Genomic DNA, 27,051 nt, shown 5'->3' on the forward strand with positions numbered 1-27,051 from the left:
AGGATGGATAAGAATAAATTACTGTTTTAATTTGTTGATCATATAAATACTTGCCACCTAAAAGTGATCTGGGATAGGTGGAAACAAATCTGTTGCTTTCCTCGAACTATTAGCAACAAAAAAAATAGTCTTGCTTCTTTTTAAGTTACAGTCTCCATTGTCTTTATTATATTCTGCTATATTAATATTATAGTAAAATTCAATAACTGTATAGTATATGTGTAAAAATCCAATAATTGTCTTCTCTATGTACCACATTCATTCTTTGAATAATTTGACATTTCGAGGAACATCAAAAAGCACAGTCATAAATAAAATAGGTAATTGAAACATGAGTATACAAGCATATTATATATTTTTTTTATAATAATTAAGAATAAATTCTTACATCACGAGTTATAAAATAAATACATTTATTGCCTTAAATTAAGTCCAAAAGTACTCTGTACAATTATTGTTAGCGATGTACAAACGAGAACGACAAGTAAAAAAAAATATTAAAAAAAAAACAAAAAAAAAATTAAAAAGGGCCTTATCGTGAAGTAAATTAAGTTTCGACAACTATCATCTGTGACAAATCTACGAACAACTTAACAAATTGTGTCGGAATTCACAACCAATAGTTTGCATCTTAATTTCATCTCTTATTAATATTAGACAAACTATTTTTATTTTTTATATCATTGCTCTTCGCTTAACCTAAAACAAGAACCATTCTTTACCTTATATTATAATTACATTTAAATTAAGACTATCTAATTTCTAGCGGGTGTTTATTAATGGACTCTTGTGCTGTTACTCGCGTTGTTGCGCCCTTTTTTTTTTTAAATCTCCAATAGATCATTAACTACACTTTGAGCGGGCAACGATCACGCGTCCTCACCTGCCGGGGTTCAAATTGCTTTTAAACAAGGCATTTTTTTTTACATCAAAGGCCACTGTGACATCCACAATGTGCACTATCTTAAAATATTATTCCCCTATCCACTAATAAAAATAATAATAATAAAAAAAATTGCTTTGCACTCGGAAATAATCGGCATCGTTCGTACGGGTTCCGTATAGATAAATAAATTAAATAGAAACAAGTTAAAAAATATATCACGAAATTAAATTCATGTGGCAAAAAATATGGCAACAGATATTTAAGTACCTTTAATTCATTTAAAAATAAATCTAACGTAGAACTCGATCTGCATTCGTTATAATAAATTTAAACGCGTTAATGAAAATGTTCATTTTCGTTGATTGTTGCAATTTAGATGTTAACAAAGTTATGGAAGACAGAAAAAACATTGCTATCAGATCAAATAAAAAAGGTATAAAAATTATAATTTACAATCTAGCACATTATTTCCAGATTACTGGCCACTAGCCAAAATAATTAAAATTAAAAAAACACCAATTTCACTATAAAATAATCTAAGACTAAAATGGACAAAATATTGTTTATATAATAATTATGTACTTCTGTGTTCGGGACTCGACTGTTACAGATTACACCGACGCAGTGTCGGGGCATTAATTTCAAAATTGACTAGATATTTGTGTGCATAGGAATCGTTATATATAAAATAGCTAAGTTAAGGAACCAATACACTGAAATTCTGGCGAGCCTGTGTAAAAAAAAAAGATAAAAATTATATTTATTATTGCCATTAGCAAAAATAATACCTAAATGTACTTTAAATTATGTAAGAGTAAAAGAATAACACGTCTAAAGAAATATTATTTGTACAATTTGTACAAACGCATTTATATTTCCTATAAAAAACCATAGTCAGTCAAGAAAATTAGTAAAATGATCTAAAGTGAATATCCTAATAAAATGTATATCCGAATCTTGACATTTAAAAAAAATGTATAAATAGAACTCATGCCTGTCGCCAAAAGGTGTAGGCAGAGGTTATGGACTTTCATTTTGCATGATCTGACTATTCCCTTGCATTTATGTGCACATCATGCTCAATGGCTCTTAACATAGCCCTTTTATAACTCACAACAATCCAAAGATAACATTATACAAGGGCTCTTGATTGTGCAATCATTTTCATACACTTTGTTCATATTTCTTCACTCATTCAAATCAGCGAAGCATAAATTTCAAAATTTGATCACATACTCGTTCAAGCCACAATTTCATTCCCGTGCAATTAATACCTGCCATACTTTCCAATAGCCGCATTTAATTACAAAATTCTCGAAGGTAAAAAAAAAATCACAAAGTACTGACAAAATAAAAAAATCACTAACAAAATTTGATCATCACTGGTGTAGAGAATTAAGTACAAAGGTTAATGAATACAAAAACTTAGCAGGCCGTTAATAGATCCGTTATGGGGGTGTCCGTATCACAGGGCGCGGCTACAGCGCCGGCACCTTCACTCCGTGTCCACACCGCCCGAGCGGCAGTCATCACTTGGACGGCTGGTAGGGCGGGTAGCCCTGGTGCGGCTGCGCGGCGCGGCTGCCCGTCGCGTACAGCTGCTGCTGGAAGTTGTGGAACTGCGCCGCGTAGTTGGGGTCCGCCGTCGAGGGCACCGCGAAGCCCTGCCCCTTGAACCCGCCGCCCGGGCCCCCCATCGACGGCGGCAGCGGCTGTCCCGATCCCATGCGGACGTTCCCCGGCATTCCCCCTTTCACTCCCCGGAAGTTGGGCCCGCACATGGGATTGGGTCCGCCGCCGAAGGGATCGCCCGCCATCTTGGGGGGCGAGTTGAACCCGGCGGGGTAGTGGGGCATCCTGAGCATACCGCCGGGCGGCCGCATCACGCCCCGCATGCCCGCCTCCATGTCCATGCCCCTCGCCCCGGGGAAGTACTGCACTCCTTTATTGTTCTCCATCTGCATCGGGTTCGTCACTCGCTGCAGGAAGTCCAAGCTGGGGGGTCCTCGCGGGCCCGTATTGCACGGCATCTGCGGCCTCGTCGGCAGATATTGTATCGTGTTGGGCGCACTCGCTTTCACTTGCACGTTTGCTCCATTAAACGGTGGCATTTTACCCGTGCCTCCCATTCTCGGCCCGAGCATGGATGCGTCGGGACCCATGGGGCCCATCGGGCCACCCATGGGACCTCCTCCCATTTTTGGACTTAAGTTCATATCGGGAGGGAAGTCGCCGCCGCCCATCATTCCTTCCATAGGCCCGCCGAGGCCGGGACCTCCCATATTGTCCATGTGGCAACCTATAGCAAAAAACAATTATTAACATCCATATTTTGACAAAAAGATAGAATCTCGCGTCAGAACTAGGAAATATAATCTCACCTAAATCATTCATCATCATATGAGGATGTCCGTGTGGATGCATCGAGTGATGGTGCTGCATGTGGTGCGGGCCCGAGCCGAAGGGTCCCATTCCGCTGCCGTTAGGCCCCATGGGTCCAGTCGGGCCGGGCCCGCCGCCGCCCACAGTGTTGGTGAGCTGTTGCGACATCTGGGCCAGTGACGATATCGGGTCGAAGGAAGACGTAGAGGTACCCATGGGGCCGTTCGGGCCTTGGTTAGGATTGATGGGGATATTGTCGGGCCTGTTCATGCTGCACGGGCCGGGAAACGGACCAGGTAAACTCGTGCTGTTTGGACCCCCTGATAATGTCGTCTGCAAGAAGAAAATGAAATTAAAATATTAAGATCACGATACAAGTGTGACCTTCAACACAATTTCTTGGCAAATTGTTCTTTATCGTTTTAGAGATCAGTTGGACAAATACCTCATTGCTGCCTGCCATGGTGTCGTCCATGTTGCCGCTGGGTGCGGTGGTGACGCTGCAGCTGCTCTTGGCGCTGCCGACGCACGAGGCGGAGGAGGCGGGCGCGTAAGGTCCCTGGTTCAGACCAGACGACTCGCGCTGCGGGGTCTTTGACGCGTTGTCTTGACTCGACCGGTTCGATGATGGACTAGGTCGTGATTTCTCATCTGAAAAGAACAATCAAATACTTAGATTTTAAAATTTAAATGCTAACGAAAAATAAAACTAATTCGCTAAAATGAATAATCACGATTATGATGCCTTGAATCAATATTCGATCCTTGATTAATTCGAAAATTATTTTCTATTCCTTCTATGAATCAGAGTACAAAAATTAATCCATCGGTTACTAAAATAATCATAATTTGATCCAAATGGATTAAATGATCAAATATTGATTTCAGTCCATAATCTTTTGAACATAAGATAGTCTACATTATGATCCTTTCGGTATTACAAAAAAGGGCAACACCGAATTATCTATATATATAAAAGAAAGTGGTGTTAGTTACACTATTTATAACTCAAGATCGGTCGAACTGATTTAGCTGAAAATTGATGGGGAGGTAGCTTAGAACTAGGAGACGGACATAGGAACTTTTTTATCTTGTGTGAATTTTTTTTATTCCGCGCGGACGGAGTCGCGGGTAAAAGCTAGTGTTTTATAATAGTTGAAATAACACATACGATACTCACCTCCGCACTTTGTATTGGCAGCGGAGGTGGGTGTCTGCGGGTTGTTGAAGCTGGGACTCTGCTCGAGAGAGAAGCGTCCCGAGCGCTGCTCAGACAACGACGAGTGGGGCTCCGGAGTACCCGGCATCATGCTATTGAAAAAGATTACGTATGATTAACAAAACGTTACATATTTATAACTTTTTTATTTTCATCTCGGCCTCTTATCTATGGGTCCTATGTATAAGGGCCAATGTACAAATATTTTACTTTTTTATGTGAAAGGCTACATCTAAGTCTAGTTAACAATATGCACTAAACATAAATACACATTTACAGATGTAAAGATGTTTTTTTGCTAAAGTAAAAGGGTCTATGTGGCATCTTTTCCTATATGGTTGAAACTTTGAGAAACTCTCCTGTAAAGTTGTCAATTTATCTACGGTACATAAAAAATTAGACACTTTTTTAAGATTTTCATGAGGGCGTTAGTGAACTATCATGATTTAGTTTGACTTAAGCCCACAGGGTCAGATATCCTTGTCGGTTGGTATTTTTTTATCTATAAAACTTACCCTGCTGGTGATTTCTGATTTGAACTGGACTGTGGCGTTTGACCGCCGCTGTTTGAGGGTGGACCGTTGTCCTTGAGCGATGTGTTTGGTTGTTTTTGTATCGTTAGCTCTTGACCTAACAATAAAAGTATTTATATGCAAATGTTATACATAACAAGTATATAAGAGTATACATTAAAACACGATAAAGTATTACAAATTAGCCATAGAGTATGAAAGTATGTTAGCACATTTTCACCAACCACCACCAAAAAGAATAAATAAAGAAACACATGTGGAAAAAAACGCTTAACTCTAATTTCAATGCACTGGCAACTACACAAGCCAAAATGTATTCTATTACATATAAAATAAAGCATAAATCAACACAACACAAGCTTTCCGAATATGTGATATAAGCTATTCAAACATTTTTTGCTTATAAAGATATTATCAAGTTCACACTTTCCTATTATATCATAATTAACAATTTTATACACTAGCTTTTACCCGCGACTCCGTCCGCGCGGAATAAAAAATAGAAAACGGGATAAAAATTATCCTATGTCCGTTTCCTGGTTCTAAGCTACCTGCCCACCAATTTTCTTTGTAACTAACACGACTTTCTTTTATATATATAGATTTGGAATTCAAAACTACTTTAACTTCGCGTCGATACACAAGTCGTAGTCAAAATTGTTATGTCACCAATCAATTGTGAATTCCGACAACCTAAAAACAGACTAGGATTGTAAGATAATTGTGAATAATGTGTATATAAAACTGTATTGGTTTTTGAAACAATTCGTAAGTAGTAGAACAAGTAATAGTCCTGTTTCTAATACTAAAAATTGGGTCGGAGCAGAGCAACACCAGAATCCTATGGTTTGTTTGGTTTTTTTTTTTCTTTTTTTAAATAGGAGAATGTGAACTTGGAGAACTGACATAGGTTGTTGTAACATTGTCAGGATCAGTCGTTTTACCTTCGAATTGGTTGAGATAGGATATTTGTTGCGGGGAGGGCACGGGCATCAGGCTGGGCTCCTTGCATTGCGCGTGCTTCTGCTGTCTCTCCGCCAGACATTGCAGCGACCGCACAAACACGCCCGCGTCCAGTTTCTCCAGTAACTCTTTGTTGTACCAAACATTTCCCATCCGAGGGTCCATTTATAATGGTTATCGTATCCCGTATTTATGTTGGTTTAGTTTCGTCACACGTTGGGATTTCAAGCGTCAAGCGTTTTGCGGGGGGAAGGGGGGGAAACAAAAAATATGCATTACAACTACAGACAACAAAAAAAAAAAAACTCTCAAAAAAATTTCGGGTAAAAAGTGCCAAAAAAAAAAATAAAACTTGTGGTTGGGAAAATGTCTAACACAGGTAGATTGCATGCACCCTTACATCTATGGCTATCGAATTTTCTTATTAACTTGATCATGTTATTCTGATCTCTAAATTATGTCCAGTTAGTACAACTCTCATGCTATAATTACAACTTTACAATATATGTCTTAGAACTACGAAAAAAAAAATAGGTATTACAGTTCTAATATTGTTCTTTTGATATAATCCTAATAATGAAAAATTTAGCCTATTTTTTATACCTATTTATAAATATAGTACTACATACAGTACGTAGTATACGCACGTAAGTGCGTACGCGCTCGTACGTGTACGCAAATACGTACGGTATTACGTACAGATGTGACATAATATTGCTAAGTGTGTATGAAAGTGTATGTGTTTGTGTGTATGTGTGTGTACCTGGCGCGTCCTGTTTGTGTCCGGGCTTGCAGTGCGCGGGGCTGTTGAGACCGGAGCCGGCGCGCGACGCCTCCGCCGACATCGGCATTTGTACAGAGCCGTGTGATGGTGACGCTGTCGCTAAATATGTACGTTTCAATCAATGAAAGCTTTTTATTTACTTCTTTCTGTGACGCTGATACAATATAATTTTTTTTTCTATTTTCTTGTGAAGAAATCTCAGCATAGGAGTATAACTGCTTTAAAACATCTATTAAAGTGAATGAATCGATTCGGACTTTAAACATATGTTAAAGTAATTTAGAAAGAGTTCACTGACGTAACATTGTAACGAGGTTTGATTGACATGATTTTAATAAATATATAATCGAAATTTGACAAAAGCAATTGTTTAGTTCTTACTACAAAATAATAATAATAATATTTGATGTACGCCTTAACAAAGTTACGTCGTTGGATTCGATAAAATGTCAAATGAGATCTATTAAAACGGCCAACCTATAGTAACTTTTAACATAAATATGGAAATGGTCAAATTGTGTTACTTACCAATAGGTACCGAAGCCGACCGATGAAGTGGGGACGCACCATAAGGAGGGGGAGGTAAACAACCTCCTCTTTCTGAACATGGCGATTTCACTTGTGTACCTATAACAATATTTTTTACAATTATAGGTAGAAGTAGATAAATATTTTTAATAAATTACAATATTATAGCTAAAAAAATTAATCTTAAAAGTAGTTGATAACTCACTGAGTTCCGTATCCATAGATTTGGGGTCATCAAAGAACTGATGGTGTAACTTCTGCCAGTCGATGTCAGCGCCGGCCGAGGGGCTCTTGGGGCTCCGCAGCCCGCCCTTGTGCCCCGGGCCCAGCCCACCGGGGTCTCCGGGACCCATCTGAAATATATCTCAAATAAATACACTATCGTATCATATTTGACAGAACAGGGCCTTCAGGTGTTTAAAAAACATTATCAACATCTGTACCGTAACATGCAACCACAATTAAATCACATAGCTATTCTTTATATTTCTAATATTAGTACACAATAAGATATTGTTTCTTAACACTTTCACTGCCGGTAAGGCGCGGTAGGGCGACTGCCCAATGCGTTAAACACAAAGGGGCGTCATATGTCTGAAAATAACACAGTCTCACAACCCCGTTAACCCTCAGCGTGATACAAAAAATGTGTGCGCGATGAAAATCACGCAAATTTTTGTGGTAAACATAATAGGTTTTTTTTTCATAGCATTACAAATGTTCTGTAATGACGTCATCGAGGTGTACGTAACACGTATACGTACATTACGTCCACGTCCGTACTCGTCACACATGGGCCCGTTGACGGGCATGTGGTGGTCTGGGCCGCAGTCGTGTACCATGCCGCCCAGCATGCTGCCGTCCATCATTATACCTCCTGCAAACAAATATCATCATATAACTGTAGTTAGCCTTAATAATAGTCTATTTAGTCTTAAATATGTATGTAAGAATTTAAAGCATGTCAGTTTGTAATAGTGTATTTAAATATTCGTACCATTCATTGCATTCATATTAGGTCCAGGCATCATCCGAGGTCCCATGTGAGGTCCACCCATCATACAGGGTTTAGGCCCTCCCATGCCGCCCATTGGGTTTGGCATACGCTGGAAATATAGATCGTGTAAAGAAATTGCAAATTCAATGCACTAATATTTTATTCTTTTATAATATTTTTAAACTATGTTCTTAGATGAAGAACTGGATGGCGACTCATAAATATTAAAAAAATATATTATGTAAATTGTTTGAATAATTTCAATACTTACTCCCATTGGACCTCCGCAACCTCTACCCATATGCATATCTGTACACATTCCCGATTTCATGTCGGGTCCACCACAAGCACCTCGAATTCCTTTCATCCCACAAGGCCCCATAGGGCCCATGGGGCCGTTAGGGCCCATACCCGTCATCATGGGTCCATTCGGCCCCATCATACCGTTAGGTCCCATAGAGCCGTGTCCACCCATACCCATCCCGCCCGGTCCACCCATTCCCCCCATCGGTCCTCCCATAGGACCGTTCGGACCCATCGGACCACCGGGTCCCATCGGCCCCGGGCCCATAGGTCCGTTTGGGCCCATAGGTCCCGACATAGTACAACTAGGTCCAGAGTTCATGCTGTTAGACATGGATACCATGGGCCCGTTGGGTCCGGAGACCATGGGTCCGTTAGGTCCCATTTGTGACATGGGCGGGTAGGGCATGTTGATGTTGGCGGTGGAGTTGGGCGGATTGATGTCGTTGGGCTGCTGTGAGCCATCGCCGGACCCTGGGTTCGCGCCGCCGCCGCTCTCGGGGAACAGCATCTGCTGCATCTTGCGGATTGTCGCCAGCTGCTCCTCGCGGTGTGCTCGCTGCTGCGGGGTCAGGTTCTCGTCGGGGATCTTTACACCCGCTGCGGATGAAACATCAAGTGGTTTAAGACTAGAACATAGCTTAGTATATTTGTGACTAGTTATAGTTTTTTCGATGGATACCTTTAGGTCCCGGTTGGCACTGCGAGTCTGAGGAGTCGTTCTGCGGCGGTGCTTCTCCCGCCTCCGAGCACGGCGGCATCGGCAGCGGCGGCCCGTTGGACATGCCGTTCGACATTACTGAGGAGTTTTTCTGAAAAGTAAATATAATTTAAATAAATTTTACGTGAACTTCAGTTTTATTCTGAAAGCGATTTTTTTTTCTAAATCAATAAAATATCATATTTTTACTGTATGTTTAATTTAAACAAAAAAAGGAGTTTTACTCACGGTGTCCCATGGCATTTCACCATCAGCACCGAGGCCGTCCATGACACCACAGGACGGGGTGCCCCCTGGAAACCCATCCATGGGACCCATCCCAGGACCCATTTGTCCCATCTGTCCTGGGCCACCTTTCATCATCATCATTTGGTTTCCGGGTCCTACCATGCGATTGGGGCCCATCATGTTTGGTCCCATGTGTCCCATGCCGCCGTGACCCATAGGCCCCATGTTGGGACCCATGGGTCCGCCCATCATGTGGCCCATTTGGTTGGGACCTCCCATCATGTTGGGACCACCTCGCATACCACTTCTATTCTTCGCCATAGCAAGATTGTTTAACCATTGTGCAGGACTTTGCTTGTTAAATTGGCCTATTTTGAGTGGATGTTTCTGTAATATCAGAAAGAGTTTTTATTATAACTTTATACATTCCAAGTTGTATTAAATTTTATTATATAATATTGTAGTTTTATGTACTTTAAACCACTATAAGGTACTTTGAAAATTTGTAACTTTAAGATTCAATATTTTTGGTAGCTCAAGGTCAACTGAGCTCTTCGCACTAATCTACTCCAAATGTTTTAAGCAACACTTCAATTACATTTTTATTGTGCAACAATTCGTGCGGTATTCCGAGCTTCTAAAATATTAATATTTGATTACCTCCAGATATTTCTTTGTGTTGGGCTGAGCACAGTGATAAGCGATGATGGAGTGATGCTGACCAGATATCACCGCCTCCGCGCTTTTATTGGCAAGCAGAGTTGAGAACACGAAGATCTGGCTTTGCTGCAGAGAGAAATGTGCCTTTTATTTTATAATCTTACTGACGCACGTCGAAGTGGTCTAAATATACACTAAGGGAATCACTTAAAGTGTATATTGTATTACCTCCATACTGCCGGCCTGTTTACTGATGACGTTAGCGGGCAGGGTCTGGGCCTCGCTGGACATGGGCCCCATGGACACGCCGCCCATAGGCCCTCCGCCCAGACGGCACGAGCCTAGGTTCTCATTGTTTGGGTTGCGGCAATTCTGGTTGCCATCCTGTTGATATATATTATGAACATATGATAATCTGCAAAGTTACAGCCATTTACTATAAAATTCCACTGTAGAGTCACTTTAGCACATACTGTTGTCTCTGTTATTTCAAAGAGAACGAAAGGGATGAAAATATCTATATATCTATATATATAAAAGAAAGTCGTGTTAGTTACACTATTTATAACTCAAGAACGGCTGAATCGATTTGACTGAAAATTGGTGGGCAGGTAGCTTAGAACCAGGAAACGGACATAGGATAATTTTTACTCCGTTTTCTATTTTTTATTACGCGCGGACGGAGTCGCGGGTAAAAGCTAGTATAATATAAAAATGCTCCGACACTCAAAATTTACATTTACAGATGTTATCTTAAGTCACAAACATGATAAACCTCGCATAAATTTACAAAAGTCAAAATTGAAAATTTTCGCATTTATAATGACTTGATTTCACGTTTTATTCAATTTTGATCAAAAAAAATTGACTAACTTTTTTTGTTATCATTTATTCAGAGTGCAGCTTTTAGTAACTCAATGGAGTTCACGAATGTCGTACGGAACCTTTTTATAAATAATTATAACTTATATAAACAACAATTTTTGTTTTAAAAAAATAAGCTAAGCTCTTAAAACATACCGCATTAATTTTCAAATCTGGCGAAAAATACTTTCCTGCAAAATACCTTTATTCGTTTTTAAAAAAAGATTACATGTAAAAAAAAAGACATGCATAAATATATTGCAAAAGCGCATCCCATTTTCCTTAGCTATCCTAAATATTTAATATAAGATTATTTCTCATATTTTATTATATTACTAATAAAAACTATACATCTCATGTTATCACATCAGTTATTATTTTACGAAGCCATTCTTAAAATGTATTAATTCATTAAACTATAATTACATTATTACACGTGTTATATTTCAACGTACAGTTAACCAGAGTTTAAACTTCAGTTTAACTCAAAACAAACATGCAACATGCCTATAATTTTAAAGGTATATTACTTTTTTTACCTGCAGGTTCCCAGTTGAACCTCTTAGGCCGGTCTGTGGGTCCAATATATCGTTAGAATCGGACGAGAGACGCTCCGATTTCAATGAACCGGGTCCACCCATTTCGCAAGATGGGGATTTCGTGGGGTCACCTGTAAAATACAAAAAAGAAAATAATTAAAAACAAAAACTATAACACGCAGAGTTCCTTTGTATATATATTTTAAACAAAATCTATATTAAAGGCTACCTTAGCGATGGTTTCTGAGACCAAAATCTCTGTATAAAAGATATCCCTGTCATTATCTTTGACAAAACAGACATAACGATATGTTTCAAACGGGACTTTTGGTCTCGGGAACCCACGGTTAGTGAGTGACTTAGTGATTCGTTTATGATCACAGTACTACTTGATTAACCATTACATGACTGAGTATGTCCGTTTCGCAGTTAGAATAAAAAAAAAACTGTAAGAATTGGATTGCCTTTAATAATTTAAAAAGCAGCATTTAATTCAGCAAAAAGCAGTAAAACTTCTATTCATTTAAAATTCTAACTGTTTTACTCCAAATAAATACAGTTAGACTTTCCTTGAACACGTGTTTCAACCCTTTAACTGCCGGTTATTGATACCATGGACGTTAACGTGCGTGTTATTTATTTGTCAAGATCGCATTTCGGAAGCCTACGCATAACAATGCTTGAATAGCCGTGATGTGTCATAAATCCGCGTCGGACGCTAGATTCAAGGTATAAAAGGGTTGAGAATGTTTAAAAGTTGAAACACAAATTTTTTTAGGTCTTAATTTTTTAAATATAAAAAACCTATATCGTACTTATTTACGTTTTGTACGTTGATGCAGTTGTTAACGTCACCCGACATTGTAATGTGCCATTATAAAACAATTATTTCCGGCTGCACAGGATTACGAATGTACAAAAATTACCTAAGCGATTACTACCAATGTCGTAGCAATGTCAGAGATAACTGCTATTCTCTTTTATATAATTAATACATAACGAAAAACATATACAGTCGAATTGTAACTAACTGAAGCAAGAAACTTCTTAAGCGAGAGTCATTGTCCTGTCCCAAAGAACAACCACCGTAAGCGCAAAACCTTTATAAGCGACAAAAATATCACAGTCCCTTGGACTCTCGCTTATCCAGATTCGACTGTATACAAATTAATAGAATATTCTTAGCTATTAAATTGAAAACTGAAGACAAAAACATTGTATTCGAAGAAACGTCACTTTCGCAAGCGTCCAGTACTTTTTTCTTTACTATGATATTGCTAAATGAATAAAGTAATGTAGATAAATAATATTAAAATGGTCATTCGAAAAGTTGGTTAGCAAATGTATTTAAGAATTTACTACTCTGATCATAAAAAGTTTGTCGTACAATTTATTTACAACGTTAAAGGTGGGTCCACACTTCAACTGTTCAACATATTATTTAACATTTCAACGTTATGTCGGCACAACATTTAATGTAACATATCCCGTAGAGCTGTCACAAAATCAAGATTGTCGTCACGTTACGTCACAAGTGTGGACGCACCTTAATGTTTTTATTAGTACAGTACAGTTAGTATTACCGTCGCTATCCATGAGGCCGTCGATTTCTGTCTTGATGCCGTCGACGCCGAGCTCCGGGTTGGCGTCCTCGGACTGCGTATGGGGCTCCAACTTCACCCGGTGGGCCTCCTCTGGTTCCTTCTTCAGCGCCGCCGGCGTCGGCAGCGACGCGCTCGGCGGACGTGAACCATGACCTACAAACCCGTACATATTGAATAAACTGTTATTTCTGACACATTTTATTGAGAAGTTTATTAATAAAGCAGCCATTTAGTCTACATCTCATATTAAATCTATACTAAGGAGCTTCCTTAGTGATTCTAAGTGTGGCAGCTACATACTCTTGCCACTGCCATGAGTATATCCAAAACGCGCCAATTGAAAGTTTGCACAAAACAGTCGGTTCGTATATCTCTCGGAGTTCTGTTTTATGCAATGAGTGAAACACCGTCAGAGAAAAAAGTTACATCTCTTACAAAATTATCTTAAATATAAGATGTGACTCTTTTCATCGCATGATTCAATCTCTCATTTTCCTTATAACCAGCTAATACAAAAGTTGTGTCTTTATTGTACAAGTCAAAGTCGTTTGAGGTCAACAAGTAAGATCATTACCTTATTTTAATTATTATGCTAAACTCGATCCTTGTCTATTTACGTTATTGTAAAACTTTTTATTATTTACTTATTTTACTTTACACAGTTTTTCTTTTTAATTAACATCAAAGTTATATGTATAATAAATGCGACCAAATATTTATTCTTTTTTTCATTGATCATTGATATGTTAAAATTAGAAAATTTATCTGCAACATGTAAATGTTATATAATCTGGGAAAATAAGCCTTAGTACGATATTTATTAAGTAAGTAATCGAAAAACTGAATTAAACTAGTTTGTTAAAATTTCAAATCCTACTAATATTATAAATGCGAATGTTTACTATTTTTACGACGACAAAGTCGCGGGCTAGCGCTAGTCGTAAATACAGCCGATTAAAATTCGAATACGTTTATAACAATTTGTTGTTGTTACAATATCTTTTATCTCGACTTTATTGTTGTCATATTACGTAAATCGATGATAAATTGCAGTGATAATGTCGACTCGCTCTAGTATCCATATTTAGAATTACAATAAAGGTATATGTGCCAACTATAAGAACTAATTTTACCACAAAATGACGTTTCACAAATCTTACTAATATTACAAATGCGAATGTTTAGATGGATGTTTGTTTGAAGGTATCTCTGGAACGGCTCAACGGATCTTGATGAAATTTGGCACATATGTAGAACATAGTCTGGCATAACACATAGGCTACTTTTAAGTTTTTTTTAAATTCCGCGCGGACGAAGTCGCGGGCGACAGCTAGTAATAAATATACATCAGCTATATATAGATGCGACTGCGTACGAGCGGAAATAAAAAAAAATCTTAATTAGTAGCCTATGTGTTCGTCCACCTATGTTCTACATCCATGGCAAATTTTATTGAGATTTGTTGAGCCGTTTTGAAGATACCTTTTAAGATCCATCCATCCATATAAACTTTCACATTTATATTAGTATGATATTTATACTAAAATCTACATACTAACAATATCAAACAAAAAACTATACAATATACTCTATTGACTCTAACATATATAAATCGAATGACATCTCCATCTCCGAAAACAATCAAGTTTGTAACACTATAAACAAGAATGAAACTTGTTTATATATGAACCCACAAAAAAACATTACTCTTCTTTTAATCGGAAAAAAAATGTTGATATTTTTATATAGTAATTTTCAACATATAAAACTTTCTAATTTAAGAATAAAATACGTTAATCAAATATACGTATCCTAATATATTTAACACATTCCGTGCCACTAGGATTTTTATTATGCCACACAAATTACTGAACTTGCAAGGCGAGACAACAGCAGTGTACGTGTTAAACGCGTGTTTTACGGATGATCTCTCTGCCTATCCATTAGCCTTTACAATCAATGAGCATTGTTATAAACGCGGCATCGAACTTGAGACTAATCGATTACATGGCCGGCTAACATGATTTGCTTTCACCGATGCGACGAATTACTATACATTCTTTTATATCGCCTAATGATTTAAGCTTTTGGTATTTTAATGGAATGTTGGGTACATATAACCGGTTAAGATTTATTGATTGTCAAGTTTTACTGTTATAACCATTTGATCCTAAAATTCAAAAGTTTTTAAACAAAATGTACGGTCGTAAAGTAGATTATATTTCCGTACACACGACGAAAACAATCCTATAAAGGTGGGTATAGACTAGAGCATTTAGTTTTAACAGAACAGCGAGCCGCTCTATGTTCTAGTGTGCGAACCAGACGTCCTTTTACCTGTATTATACCATTCGTAAGACTGTTACATTACATACATGCTATATGCAATGCTCTAATGTATATTCATCTTTATATGATTTCAAGAGATATGTAACTCTTTTCATCACATGGGTCATTTTGTGTTTTTTGAGACGTAAATATATGATATCTTCCCTTTCATTTTATAACGATTTTCTTACTTTATGCGGCACATCTTAAGCAGTACAAAAATTATACATTTCGTTAGTGTTTGGGACTCTAAAAAATATTATTTTTGATAATAAAATAAAACAGTCTAAGACCATGGTCGTGATCTTTTCACTGATATAATTACACTAGCTATCACAAAAAAAAAAACGTAATAAGAAGCCTATATGTCCATCCATCCGTCCATACATCTAATAGTTCGCATTTATAATATTAGTAAGATTTTATTAAATGCACCGCCATCTATTATCAGTAGTAAGCACTAGTACATACAATGATTTCAGAAGAGCATAGTCATTCTAGATAAATACGCCTCTGAAAATGACCTTAAAGACAATTGCAGTTTACTATTGATCATTGGTGATTGCAAATAACTAATTATTAAAACATTCCTAGACTTTAACAATGCTAATATTTTCACTGTAGGTAATATAACTAAATGCTGCAACAATTTTTTTTTACATATAGATAAAAATGCATATTTTACATCTTATTAATATTATAAATGCGAATGTTTAATTCAAATGGATTAACGGATCTTGATGAAATATGGCATAGATGTAGAACATAGTCTTGAAGAACACATAGGCTATTTATTAAGTTTTTTTTTATTCCACGCGGACGGAATCGCGGGCGACAGCTAGTTATTAATAATAACAAGAGACAAAAATAGTAATGTAAAGAAGATTTGTTAGATTACATAAGTAATGTAAAGAAATATCGCTATAAAAAAATAATTAACAAATTGTCACAGTAATTTGTCCAAGATTTTGTACAAATTTTGATATCATTTGAAACAATTTTGTTAATTTGAGTACATTTTATATAGTCTAGCTTTATAAAAAATATTTGTACAGGTTGATATTAAATATCAACCTGTTTGTATTTAAATTGAGAGTGGTTAGTTCATCTATTCTCCGAAAGTAATAGTAGTCCAAAAATTCCCGCTGTGAAAATTGGAACATACTTTGTAATTATGTACCATCGCAGAAATCATTTATAGGGGAGCTAAACACATTCCGACAAATAGACAACAATAATTTTATTTTTGATTTACTACAGTATGCTTAATGTTAAATTTTTTCATATAAACATATAAATCAGAGACATTTGTATGACATGTATAGATATTTTTATTTTATTATTTAGGTAGATGTGAATTTTGTTTCTATATTATTCTTTATATGTTTTAAAAAAAGAGATTTTATCTTTTAAAAAATATACAAACTTTTATTTCAGATAGTACAAAGTCAATTGACAAACTAAATGTTTAATTTTTCATAGGGGGTATTCTTAGACGTCTATACCCCCTAAGGGGAGTAGATCTGGGGGTAATTGATTATGCTATATCCTACTGTTATAGGTTGATATTATTAAGGACATAACATTAATTTAATATTATAATGAATTTTTTTTAGTAAAATTATTATAGATATGACATACCAGGTTCTGTTGGATCGTTGGGCTCGTCCTTTATGCGGGCGCCCCCGCCCTTCTCCTTCTCCTTGATCATGCCCCTACGTGCCTTCGCCAACTTGACTGGAAAAATAATTAGCAATAGTCAGGTACTATATACTAGCAATATAATAACACATTCAATGCTACAACAATTTTTATTGTATTAAAATGAACACACCAGGCCAGTCAGTAGCAGTGAATGTGTTATCGAATTAAATAAAAATAACAGTGACCACAAATATTTTGTTTCTTTTTATTAATTATTTTTTGCCTAATTTAACTTTAATTTTATGGATAACTTCATATAAATATAAGAAAATAAAAAAAATATGCAACTAAAGTACATATATGGATAAAGCCAAAGACATTTTGCTACTCTGAGATTGTTATAAATAAATAAAAAGCTAATTTATGCATTAATAAAATAACTGATATGTGTAGGTGTTTGGAATAAATTAATAATGTAAAGTAAATTCACTTCAAAATAATATTACGTTGAATTTCTAATAAAATTAGGTGCAATAATCAAATATACTCGATAATTTTATTCATGACTAGACGTCACCAAAAAAAACGTCTGAGAGTAATCGAAAAAAACTTAATTACTAGTCTATGTGTTCTTATCAACTATTTTCTACACCTTTGACAAATTCTAGCAAGATCCATGGAGCTTTTATATTTTATAAACATCCATCCAAACATCCAAACTTTCACATTTATAATATTAGTATGGAATTCAATTATAATAATAACAGTCTTATATATATTCCAGTAACTAAAATAATATATTAAGAGAAAGATAAAATACAAAAACAAATTAAAGTTTGTTTTTAACCAAATGTATAAGCAATAAACATCCCGCAGTTTAACAGCTACCCCAAGTAATAGGCTAAATAATACTTTGAATGTATCAAGTTAGGGTTTAAAATTGTCAATACAAAAGTACATAGACATTATACTATACTACATGTGGTTATATTTCAACTAAAAACCAAAAATAAACAGTTGGTTCTTTTCATGTATGGTATAAAAAAGTGATGGATATGTTTGAATAAGTATGCCTATCATAAAAAATGATATTTTTAATATAGAATTCTACTGGGATCTATGGTTTTAATTAGTAAAAATGATATGGTATTTTTAAACCACATTTTCAATACTAAATAATAAATACTCTTGCATATGTTTAATTAACTTAATAATTTGTTAAAATCTTTAAATCTTATTGTCAATTAATTCTTCAAGCTACAGAATAAAATGAATCAAGAGAATTCCGCAGTCTGTCTGCCAGGTTGTTGTGCAGTGCTTTAGTGGTTAAATAAAATAAGAGTGCAAGGTATTGAAAGAACTAACAGACAAGAAAGAAACAATTATCATACATTTTACCGTTTACAACTACCGAAATAAATTTATATGATTAATCATAAATATTTTTTTCTTGCAAAAATATTTCAATAATTAATAAAAAATGACAGTAAAATAATTGACTGACAAACTAAAATATTGAAAGAAAATGAGAATACTGTTGTTATGAATAGAACATATAATATACAAAGTAAATAGAAATCCTGTATACATTAAAAAAAAGGCTAAAATGTATATGAATAACTATTTTCACAGCCTACTGCAACAGTTAAAAGTACATTGTTATGTGATTTTTTATGAGTAAAATAAAATATCTAATTAAGCATTTGACATAAACATAAAACTCTTGCTATTCATCCAAATCTCATTTTATATATCCTGCATATAATATGAACTATCAACTATTGTGGAGCAACCATTTCTGTATTTAGGATTTAAGAATTCTTAAAAATCTTGTAATCATTATTTAACTGTGTACTGACAGTTGTTTGATAAAACCTTAAATGCATAATTATCGCTAATTAAACGACATAAGCATAAAATAATAGTAAAAGGTTACCATTGATAGGATCATGTAAACAGAAGTGTAAGGTCGTTGTATACATACAACACAACACGGCCTGCCGCGGGGTTTCGTCACACGCGAAATTATTGGCACATGTCCCACAGAACCACGGCGCGCCACTTCATTACAAGAATGTCATTATACTGCACCAAACGATCGAGATATTATTATAAATAGAGATCTCAAAGAACCTTGGTCCGAAGACGCTAGCGGCGCCTTGCGAACCCGCGCTCGACCGGCCGCTGCCAGATCCTGAACGTTCCCAGATATTCAACTAATACCAGAATAGGTCTCAAACACCATAAAAATCCTGGTTTACTCTCCATACATAAACAATGAGATAGGTCGGGTGTAGACGGGCGCGAAGCACACCAAACGCACGCTTATTATGGCCGATTTATTGCCAAAGACACGCCGTTTGGATGAGACGATACCGTCGGAGAAAGCGTCTAACAATAATTTATATCATTCGTGTGATCTAATTAAGGTATAACGATGGGTATGCAACAAGAAACAAAAAATCGGGATCGCTGACATTTTTGTTTATGGTACATCGACGAGACGAGATCCAGAATCCACAAATAGCAAGCAAACGTACATGATTACCGCCTCCTGACGGATTCACTAGCACTTGATAACACAAAACACGGTGTTTCTTCACATTTATGTAAGTTTCATCGTTAAAATACACTCATATAATTAATTTCTTTCTATAAGCATATAACACAAATCACCACGCACACACAACACAACATACATAATATATGTACACCAATACACATGGGATGGATACTTCTCACAAATTTCCTTTTCTACACAAAAACAACAAAAGTGTGAGAACTGTAAGATATCCGTTCGGATACACGTATCAGTATTGGTTCTAATTCTGGTAAATAATATTAACGACCTTATTCTGACGACAAAACGTTTGATGTTTTTTAAACCGCAATTCTTGTTGTTGAAAAGTTTAAGGTATTAAAATTTTATTACGGTCCGAACCAGATCTGATAATTGTAGTGGTTCTATTTTAAAATGTAGACAGGAAAACGTGGCAGTATTTCAGAAAATAACAGTTTAAATAATAATTAGCATCGGATTTGCTTACTTAAACATTTTTCTCGAGAGTCATAAAACTGTTAAAATAATGTAATTAACAGACAATACCAACTTGTGCACAGGTATACATCGTATGTATTACTACTTACGATATTTTATTACTTTAAAGTACAAGGTAAAGATTACAAAATTTTTAAATAATAGCTTTTTTGGGTAAAAAGAAATATTTTTTTTTAACGAATACACTATTATAACCCATACTTTTAATTGATTAAATTTTATAAATTAAATGAACATACAATAACTTAAGTATTTAATTTGTTTTTAACTTAATAAAGATAAACCTCTAAAACAATAGGGTATTTAAATTTTTCTTGAAAAAGCTATTGGTGTATCCGAACACAAGTATTCTTGAAATAGAATATGCACTCTGAGAAATCTATTTGTTTCATAGTCTGCCAATAGTCTATGGTTGATCTTAATTTATTCAAAATGGTTCACTAATTACTGAGAATTATGCGAAAGAATTGATTTTCCAGTATAAAAAGAGCAACGGCTAATAATCTTTATATTAGCAATAATGAAACGCTCAGTTGGGGTACAAGTTTTTCCTTAACTTTGTAATTTAATGTTATTTGGCTATTTCACCATTAAAATTTAAAACAAAAAATTTCGAAAAGTAATTTCAAGAGAAGCATAACTTTATTATTTTACTTGCTTGGCGTTATACTGAATTATTTTAGGTTTCACTATAGAATGCCATAGAACTACAAGCTGGCTCTAACCATCGTGTATCTTTTACTTTTGGTTGCACGAGATGTAAAAGCTACAAATTGTCTATGATTATTTAATGCTGAAGGGAGGAGGGTCGGTAGAATTCGCTTCGTTGTCGTCTAAATTTTATGTGATTAGTGTCGAACTTGATTTAAATGGATTGGATTAAGTGATACTTGTGGTGTTTAAACCGTTTACTTTATGCTTCAAGAATATTGTTCGCGGCGCTGCTGATTACATTCCGACCGCTCCCAGTGCGTAAAGTACGTACGTCAGTAACCAAGTATTTTTCATGCCGTTTGTACTACTTGCTTGTAGTAGGGGCCGTGTGATAGTAAAAGCTGTTGGAAAGTGCATTCATAGAAGTACTTGATGCTGTAAACACCTATCTCACGTTCCATTTAGTGCAGAGCAGTATGCGTTGATAGTGGTCTTTGCGATTGCGATGTTTGTAGCCATTTTCGGTGTGTTCTCAATCTGTGATATTTACCTGTTTGAATTATAATAAAAGTGGTTAAACTGAGGATTTTCACCGGAGTCAACAATCCGTAAGATAATTCAAACATATCTATCTTAAAAAATGTATAATTGCCTCATCTTTTTCTTATTTTCTGTAACTTTTCTAAAGGGTTTTATACATTTGTAGGTGAATACTTTAAACCTTTATTTGCGCATTTACTACATTGAATTTTAAATCTCCGTGGTATACCATGGAGAAAAAATATAGTTTGTCTTATTTTATCCCAAAAAATCAACAATTTCGATACCTTAGTATTCAATTTTTTATAGACTTACTATTCAATAAGAAATTAATTGCATATATACTTTTTTAAATTATTACCATAAAATTATAATTCAAACTTTACATACAAAAATTTTATATAAAGTTATCTTAAGTCTTTGCATCTAGTTGTGCGAATAATTGTTTAAAATGATAGAAATGCCTACTTCCAATGTTGAAAAATTATTAAAATCCTACATCTGAATGATAAAATTTTCCTTGATATTTAACAAAATCTAACAAGAATTTATTAAGCTAATATTCTCTAAGTAATGTGACTAAGGTATATTCTGCATGCCAACCAATAACTTTGTATTTTGGTGGTAATGTAAGCATTGTATGAAAGACATAGATCAATATTTGTAGACAACGCTCATATCTTGACTCATGTTTACTCATAACTTACAATCAAATTGAATAGCTGTTGAAATTCACAATTATTTAGTGAATTAATTATTACTTATTTGTTCTAATCTATATTATAAATTACTAACTGTTGCCTGCGAAACTGTCCGTGCCGAATTAAAAACTTAATTAGTAGCCATGCCAAAATTCATCGAGATTTGTTGAAAAGTTCTGTAGGTACCTTCTAACATGTGCATTTAAAATATTAGTAACAACTTAAATATTTTAAGACAACGGTAAATTGGTTAATATAGACACATCATATTAAGTCATAACTTATTGTATCATTCCATTACACACCAGGCCCCGAGGGGTAGGCAAAGACTATTGGTTTCCATTTAGCATGGTCAAGACAAAATCTTTCTCACAAAACTGGCAATCAATTGAAGGGGTGCTTTTAAATATATACATTTAAACAATTCAAAATAATTATGCTGAGATTCAAACTCACAACCATGTGTTTTATGATCTATATTCTCATATAATTTTTATTGGTTTATTAGCATAATGTTCATAAGACATGGGTTTCTGTAAATGCCTCTTAAAAGAAAAGAAATCTATAAAATGTTTATACTGCATCAGATAAGATAAAATTTGATAAAACTGTTGTCAACAGTGTTGTTTTTATCCAACCTTTATAAATATTTATGAATAACAAGTTTCTAATATAGATAATGTTGTTGAACTACTAATTTTTTAACCTACATTTTATACATTTACAACCTACTTATTTATATATTTTTAAATATTCACTCTTTACATAGTGTAGTTTTAATTAACTAAAATGTAAGCAAGAATTTTCTTTGCAATACATGTACAGATGATGGAATCTTAAAACATATTGTTTTTTTTCCTACCTATTTGACTTGAAATTTTTTGGTTTAAAAACCGTTTGATTTTTTTAAGTTTAATAACCGCTTCAATTTTAGATCTTGAATTTTCAATTTAAAACCAAAAAAATCCAATGTACCATTTTGTTGTTTTAAATGCTGAGAAATGCATGATTTAATAAAATATATTTAATAGAAACTGTTTAGTATTCATAAAATAAAAATTCATGTGTCATTTTAGTGATAAAATCTTAAATTTATTGTTCTCTTAAAGTGTGTTAGTTAATTATTATTTTTGGTAGAATTAGATTTCGTATTTTTTCTTAACAGCTTTTAAATATATCTCGTAAAAGCTAAAAGCTAGCGATTTCTCGCCAGCTAGCTTGTGTAATTAAAAACAGAAAGCTACAGTATTTTACAAGACAAAGTAGAAAACATCCGATTGCAGTTAGGGTATTTTAGTCCCCGGCATATGTCGCGTACCGACGGATAGTGGGACAGAAACGGACATGTCTTTGCAATTTAGAGAGCTGCCAACCCCATGGAAAAGGAGTTATTCAGTTGGCCATTGTGCTCGAGACTGTACGGTTTTTTTTGCGGGATCGCTTCCGTTGATTAAAAACAAGTCCACCCAATGTTTGTGACTCCAGTGCCCTTTTTGAGATTTCTAAACAAAGTCGTTAAAGAATTATCGTTCCAATTTAAAATAGTTTCAACATATGAAGTAACAATGTTTTACGTATACATGGTTGAAGAGATAATTATTAGGTTGTGACCTTTCTATCAATAATTGCCTTAATTATCATGTTCATTTATTCATTACACATATACACGTTCTAAATTTTTGAAAATATATTCTAGTTGTATATCTCGTAATCTAAACATTGTATTAACAAGTACTAAATCAGCTTAATCGTGGTAAGAATCCAGTTTCTTACGAACGGTATATAAGTACTAAATATTTTGTCCAGGACGTAAAGTTACTAATAATGGAGACATGTCTAAGCCCGGGTACCGTTGGGCTGATTGATCAAGCAATTATTCGGCCCATTGGAATATTTTTCCATCCATAGTAATAATCCATAGAATCAAAGAGAAACACCCCCAAACCTTAATACTTAGTCACTTTTATTTCGGTTAAATAAAAAATCATAAGCTTGAAACACTTGCAAAGTCACACTTAATAGTAGGTTTATACTGCAAATATACGTTCCGAATTGAATAATAGCTTATCCCCCTTCACAATTATACCGATACGATATGATATTTGAATCCGGAAGGAACAGTTCGTAAAATCACCTAAGTACTGAGCAAGGGTCCCGGACGTAGGTATACGCAGTCGTAAATCATAAAGAAATGCCACACCAAGGTTATCTGCAAATTCTTGTTCGTTTTTAAATATTTACGAGACGCTACTAAGAATTCTCGAATGTAAATATCTTGTTGGCTAAGTAGACAAAACTCGAACCTTTATTTTGACGGTTCTAATACATTTATCGCATCCAAGTACATATTTCCTGAAGTTGTTAACGATGTCTTGATTTTTTAGGACATGACAGGATATATTAGAAATTAAATTATTATTAATACAAGAATGAATTATTGATACAAGTAATTTTTTCTTCGGCAATTAACAACATATCTATGTACATATGCGAATAAAATACTAAAACGAATAAACAGGTGAAAAGGAAAAACGATTTAGTATTATGATATATACCTTTTTCCGCTCGATTGTACGTATTTACACAGATAATAGTTGTATGTAGCGGGTTTCGTTTGTTATTTTCAAGTACAAATAAGTGATCGATAATCGTTGCCATGGATAGGGCTTATCCACTCGTAAGTAATACTTGTTCAATGCTTAGTTTTATATACATTTGTAATGAAACATGTGATTTATACATAGTTTTTATATTCACAAGAATATATAGGCTTATATACTGCAAGATTTTCTGATAAGTATTTGTGGTTTATTTTATTAAAGTTTTATATAACAGTCACGCCTGTGATAGAGACCCCTCTCTACCCCTAGAGTGACTGATTCCGGTACATCTCTTTTTTTGTTCACATTTATATTTCTTTGGTTGGTTTCTCTGGTGGTGGGTCTTAACCGCTACCATTTTATATATTTTAAAAATATACTATATTCAATGGGTGTTGGCCGATCGGCCTAATGGGAAGCACCCTGTACAATGTCCAATTAAATTCTGTTTCGAAACAAAACAACACAACAATTTGATTTAAACAGTAAACATGAAAGGATATATCGGACTCCAATAGGTCAGTTCAGATGAGTTTATTTTATTTAACCAATTTCTAAATTCCCCAGGGCCCTTACATTTATTGCTTACAGTGTTTGGCATTTATGTGTTTAATTTATAAGATGTATTTATGCATTCTTTCGGTTTTCCCAAGTGTGTATGAAAGACCCAAAAGATAGTGTGTTTCCCTCCGCCGTAATCCAAGAACATATTACTGTTATCAGAGAGAATGAGAGAGCTATACTTTTTTTTTTTAAATATTATACACATGAATTCGCCGAAATGGCGAAGCAACCGTTGCTTATAGTCATCCGAAATTGTAGATGCGTTGGATACCTTTAACTGACGGAAGAGGAGACGCACAGAAAGAGAATATTCGTTCCTTCCTATGCGTCCCCTCCTCTATCAAATCCACTTTTCCTTCCCATCCTTTCCTTGTAAGAAAATGTTGGGAAAAGAAAGAGATAAAAGTAGACCTCCGGAACGCACACTTTTTAAGGCGTGTTGCGGTATTGGAGACCCACAGTGAGTTTAATAACGTTAAGATAATAAAAATCTTACGTACAGTTGAACTTGGGTAAGCGCGAACCTCTATAAACTATAGTTATTGTCCGGTCCCGACGAACGATCTCCATAACAGAGAAACTTCTAGAAGCGAAAAATATCGTGTCTATCTTACCTTAGACTCTCGCTTTTCTAGGTTTGACTATATATGTAGTTACAACCACGATATGATACAGAACGAAATTTTAATTTTTTATTTCACGTATGCATATTTCGTGGCAATAAATGTATGCTATATTTAAAAAAAAAATGTAACCTCAAAAATAATAGAATCTTGAAGTACTTTGCATGGAATTCTCTGTAGAGTCTGCAGTCGTAAATAATATGCGTCGCTTCCATATTTCTTAGTTAATTGCTTCTGCAATTAGCCTCGTTTGTCCGCCAGTTTGTATGTAACAATTCCAGAGTACAAGATATTGTTTATTTTATTAAATCGTTATAAGACTACGATGGATTTTTGCGTACATTAAAAATCGAATGACAAATAATAGAATTTGGGTGTCACTCAGAATCGTTTAATGTTTACATAAACATTCCTTAAGAGTAGTTTTCATATAATTCTCCATTGGTCTTTCTTTCTGGCCAATCAGCGACTCTAGAGTGAATGAATGAATGATTTTGAACTTTATTTATGTGTACTATTAATTATAGTAAGTCGTAACTACAAATGATAGCATTTTCGACGACAAGCAGAAGCTATTAAATCTTAATTAATAACCAACAGAGAATTCATATTTCAACCATAGTTCATTAATGCAAATTTTTGTGTTGTGCAAGCTAATTTACTCCTAATGGTTAATGCAATTATGTCCATAATCGTATAGTTGCATCAACCTCACAGTCAGCACATGTGTGACCTTTTCTCTCGACTTTCTAGTGTCCTAAAAATGAAGGCACGTGTCGCTCAATTCCGTATCAATGGTGTCTCGTTTCCATACGTTTTAACTGGGTTATAAACGTATTTGTGCTAATGTGCTACTTTTGCGTTTAAATTAAAAAAAAACGAGCCATCCGCCGATTGAATGAAAGTTATTAATTTTTGGTATCTGTTTATTTTTATTAATTGTGACTAATTATGAGATTTCACTGTCGTAACACTTGTTTAACAACAATATCGCCATTTCTCGTTTTATTTTTTAGACAGTTAATACACATTTAAAATTCGCGGTAGTCGATTTTACTTTACTTTGTATTCCTACTATAATGTTAACAAATGTCATGTACGGAATTCCCCGTAGTCCTCTCTTTTGTA

General features: G+C 35.0%; 2 protein-coding genes across 8 annotated transcripts in view; one reads left to right on the forward strand and one right to left on the reverse strand.

Moving 5' to 3' along the window:
- Positions 1–1,719: 1,719 nt before the first annotated feature.
- Positions 1,720–19,926, reverse strand: LOC106719886 (collagen alpha-1(I) chain). 7 transcript variants are annotated; one of them, XM_045683674.1, is made up of 20 exons: positions 19,724–19,926; positions 17,181–17,276; positions 13,191–13,364; positions 11,599–11,738; positions 10,433–10,588; positions 10,205–10,330; positions 9,545–9,931; positions 9,278–9,407; positions 8,564–9,195; positions 8,293–8,401; positions 8,060–8,172; positions 7,501–7,648; positions 7,296–7,394; positions 6,747–6,866; positions 5,965–6,111; positions 5,003–5,117; positions 4,440–4,579; positions 3,714–3,919; positions 3,268–3,601; positions 1,720–3,185 (listed from the first exon to the last, which is right to left on the reverse strand). In XM_045683674.1, the coding sequence occupies exons 2-20, from the start codon at positions 17,248–17,250 to the stop codon at positions 2,416–2,418; spliced, it is 4,116 nt and encodes a 1,371-aa protein (XP_045539630.1). In that variant the 5' UTR covers positions 17,251–17,276; positions 19,724–19,926; the 3' UTR covers positions 1,720–2,415. The 7 variants fall into 7 exon arrangements, with proteins under 7 accessions (XP_045539630.1, XP_045539631.1, XP_045539628.1 ...); XM_045683675.1 differs by lacking the exon at positions 19,724–19,926 and adding an exon at positions 19,317–19,710; XM_045683672.1 differs by lacking the exon at positions 19,724–19,926 and adding an exon at positions 19,120–19,289 and having other exon boundaries at positions 11,608–11,738.
- A 1,102-nt stretch (positions 19,927–21,028) lies between these two features.
- Positions 21,029–27,051, forward strand: part of LOC106720069 (catenin delta-2) — a 53,402-nt gene continuing 47,379 nt past the window's right edge. The window contains exon 1 of the mRNA XM_045683639.1: positions 21,029–21,218. The gene's annotated coding sequence lies outside the window, so the exon portion shown is untranslated. The remainder of the gene's footprint in view (positions 21,219–27,051) is intronic.

This window comes from Papilio machaon, chromosome 23, assembly GCF_912999745.1.
Source record: "Papilio machaon chromosome 23, ilPapMach1.1, whole genome shotgun sequence".
NCBI lineage: Eukaryota > Metazoa > Arthropoda > Insecta > Lepidoptera > Papilionidae > Papilio > Papilio machaon.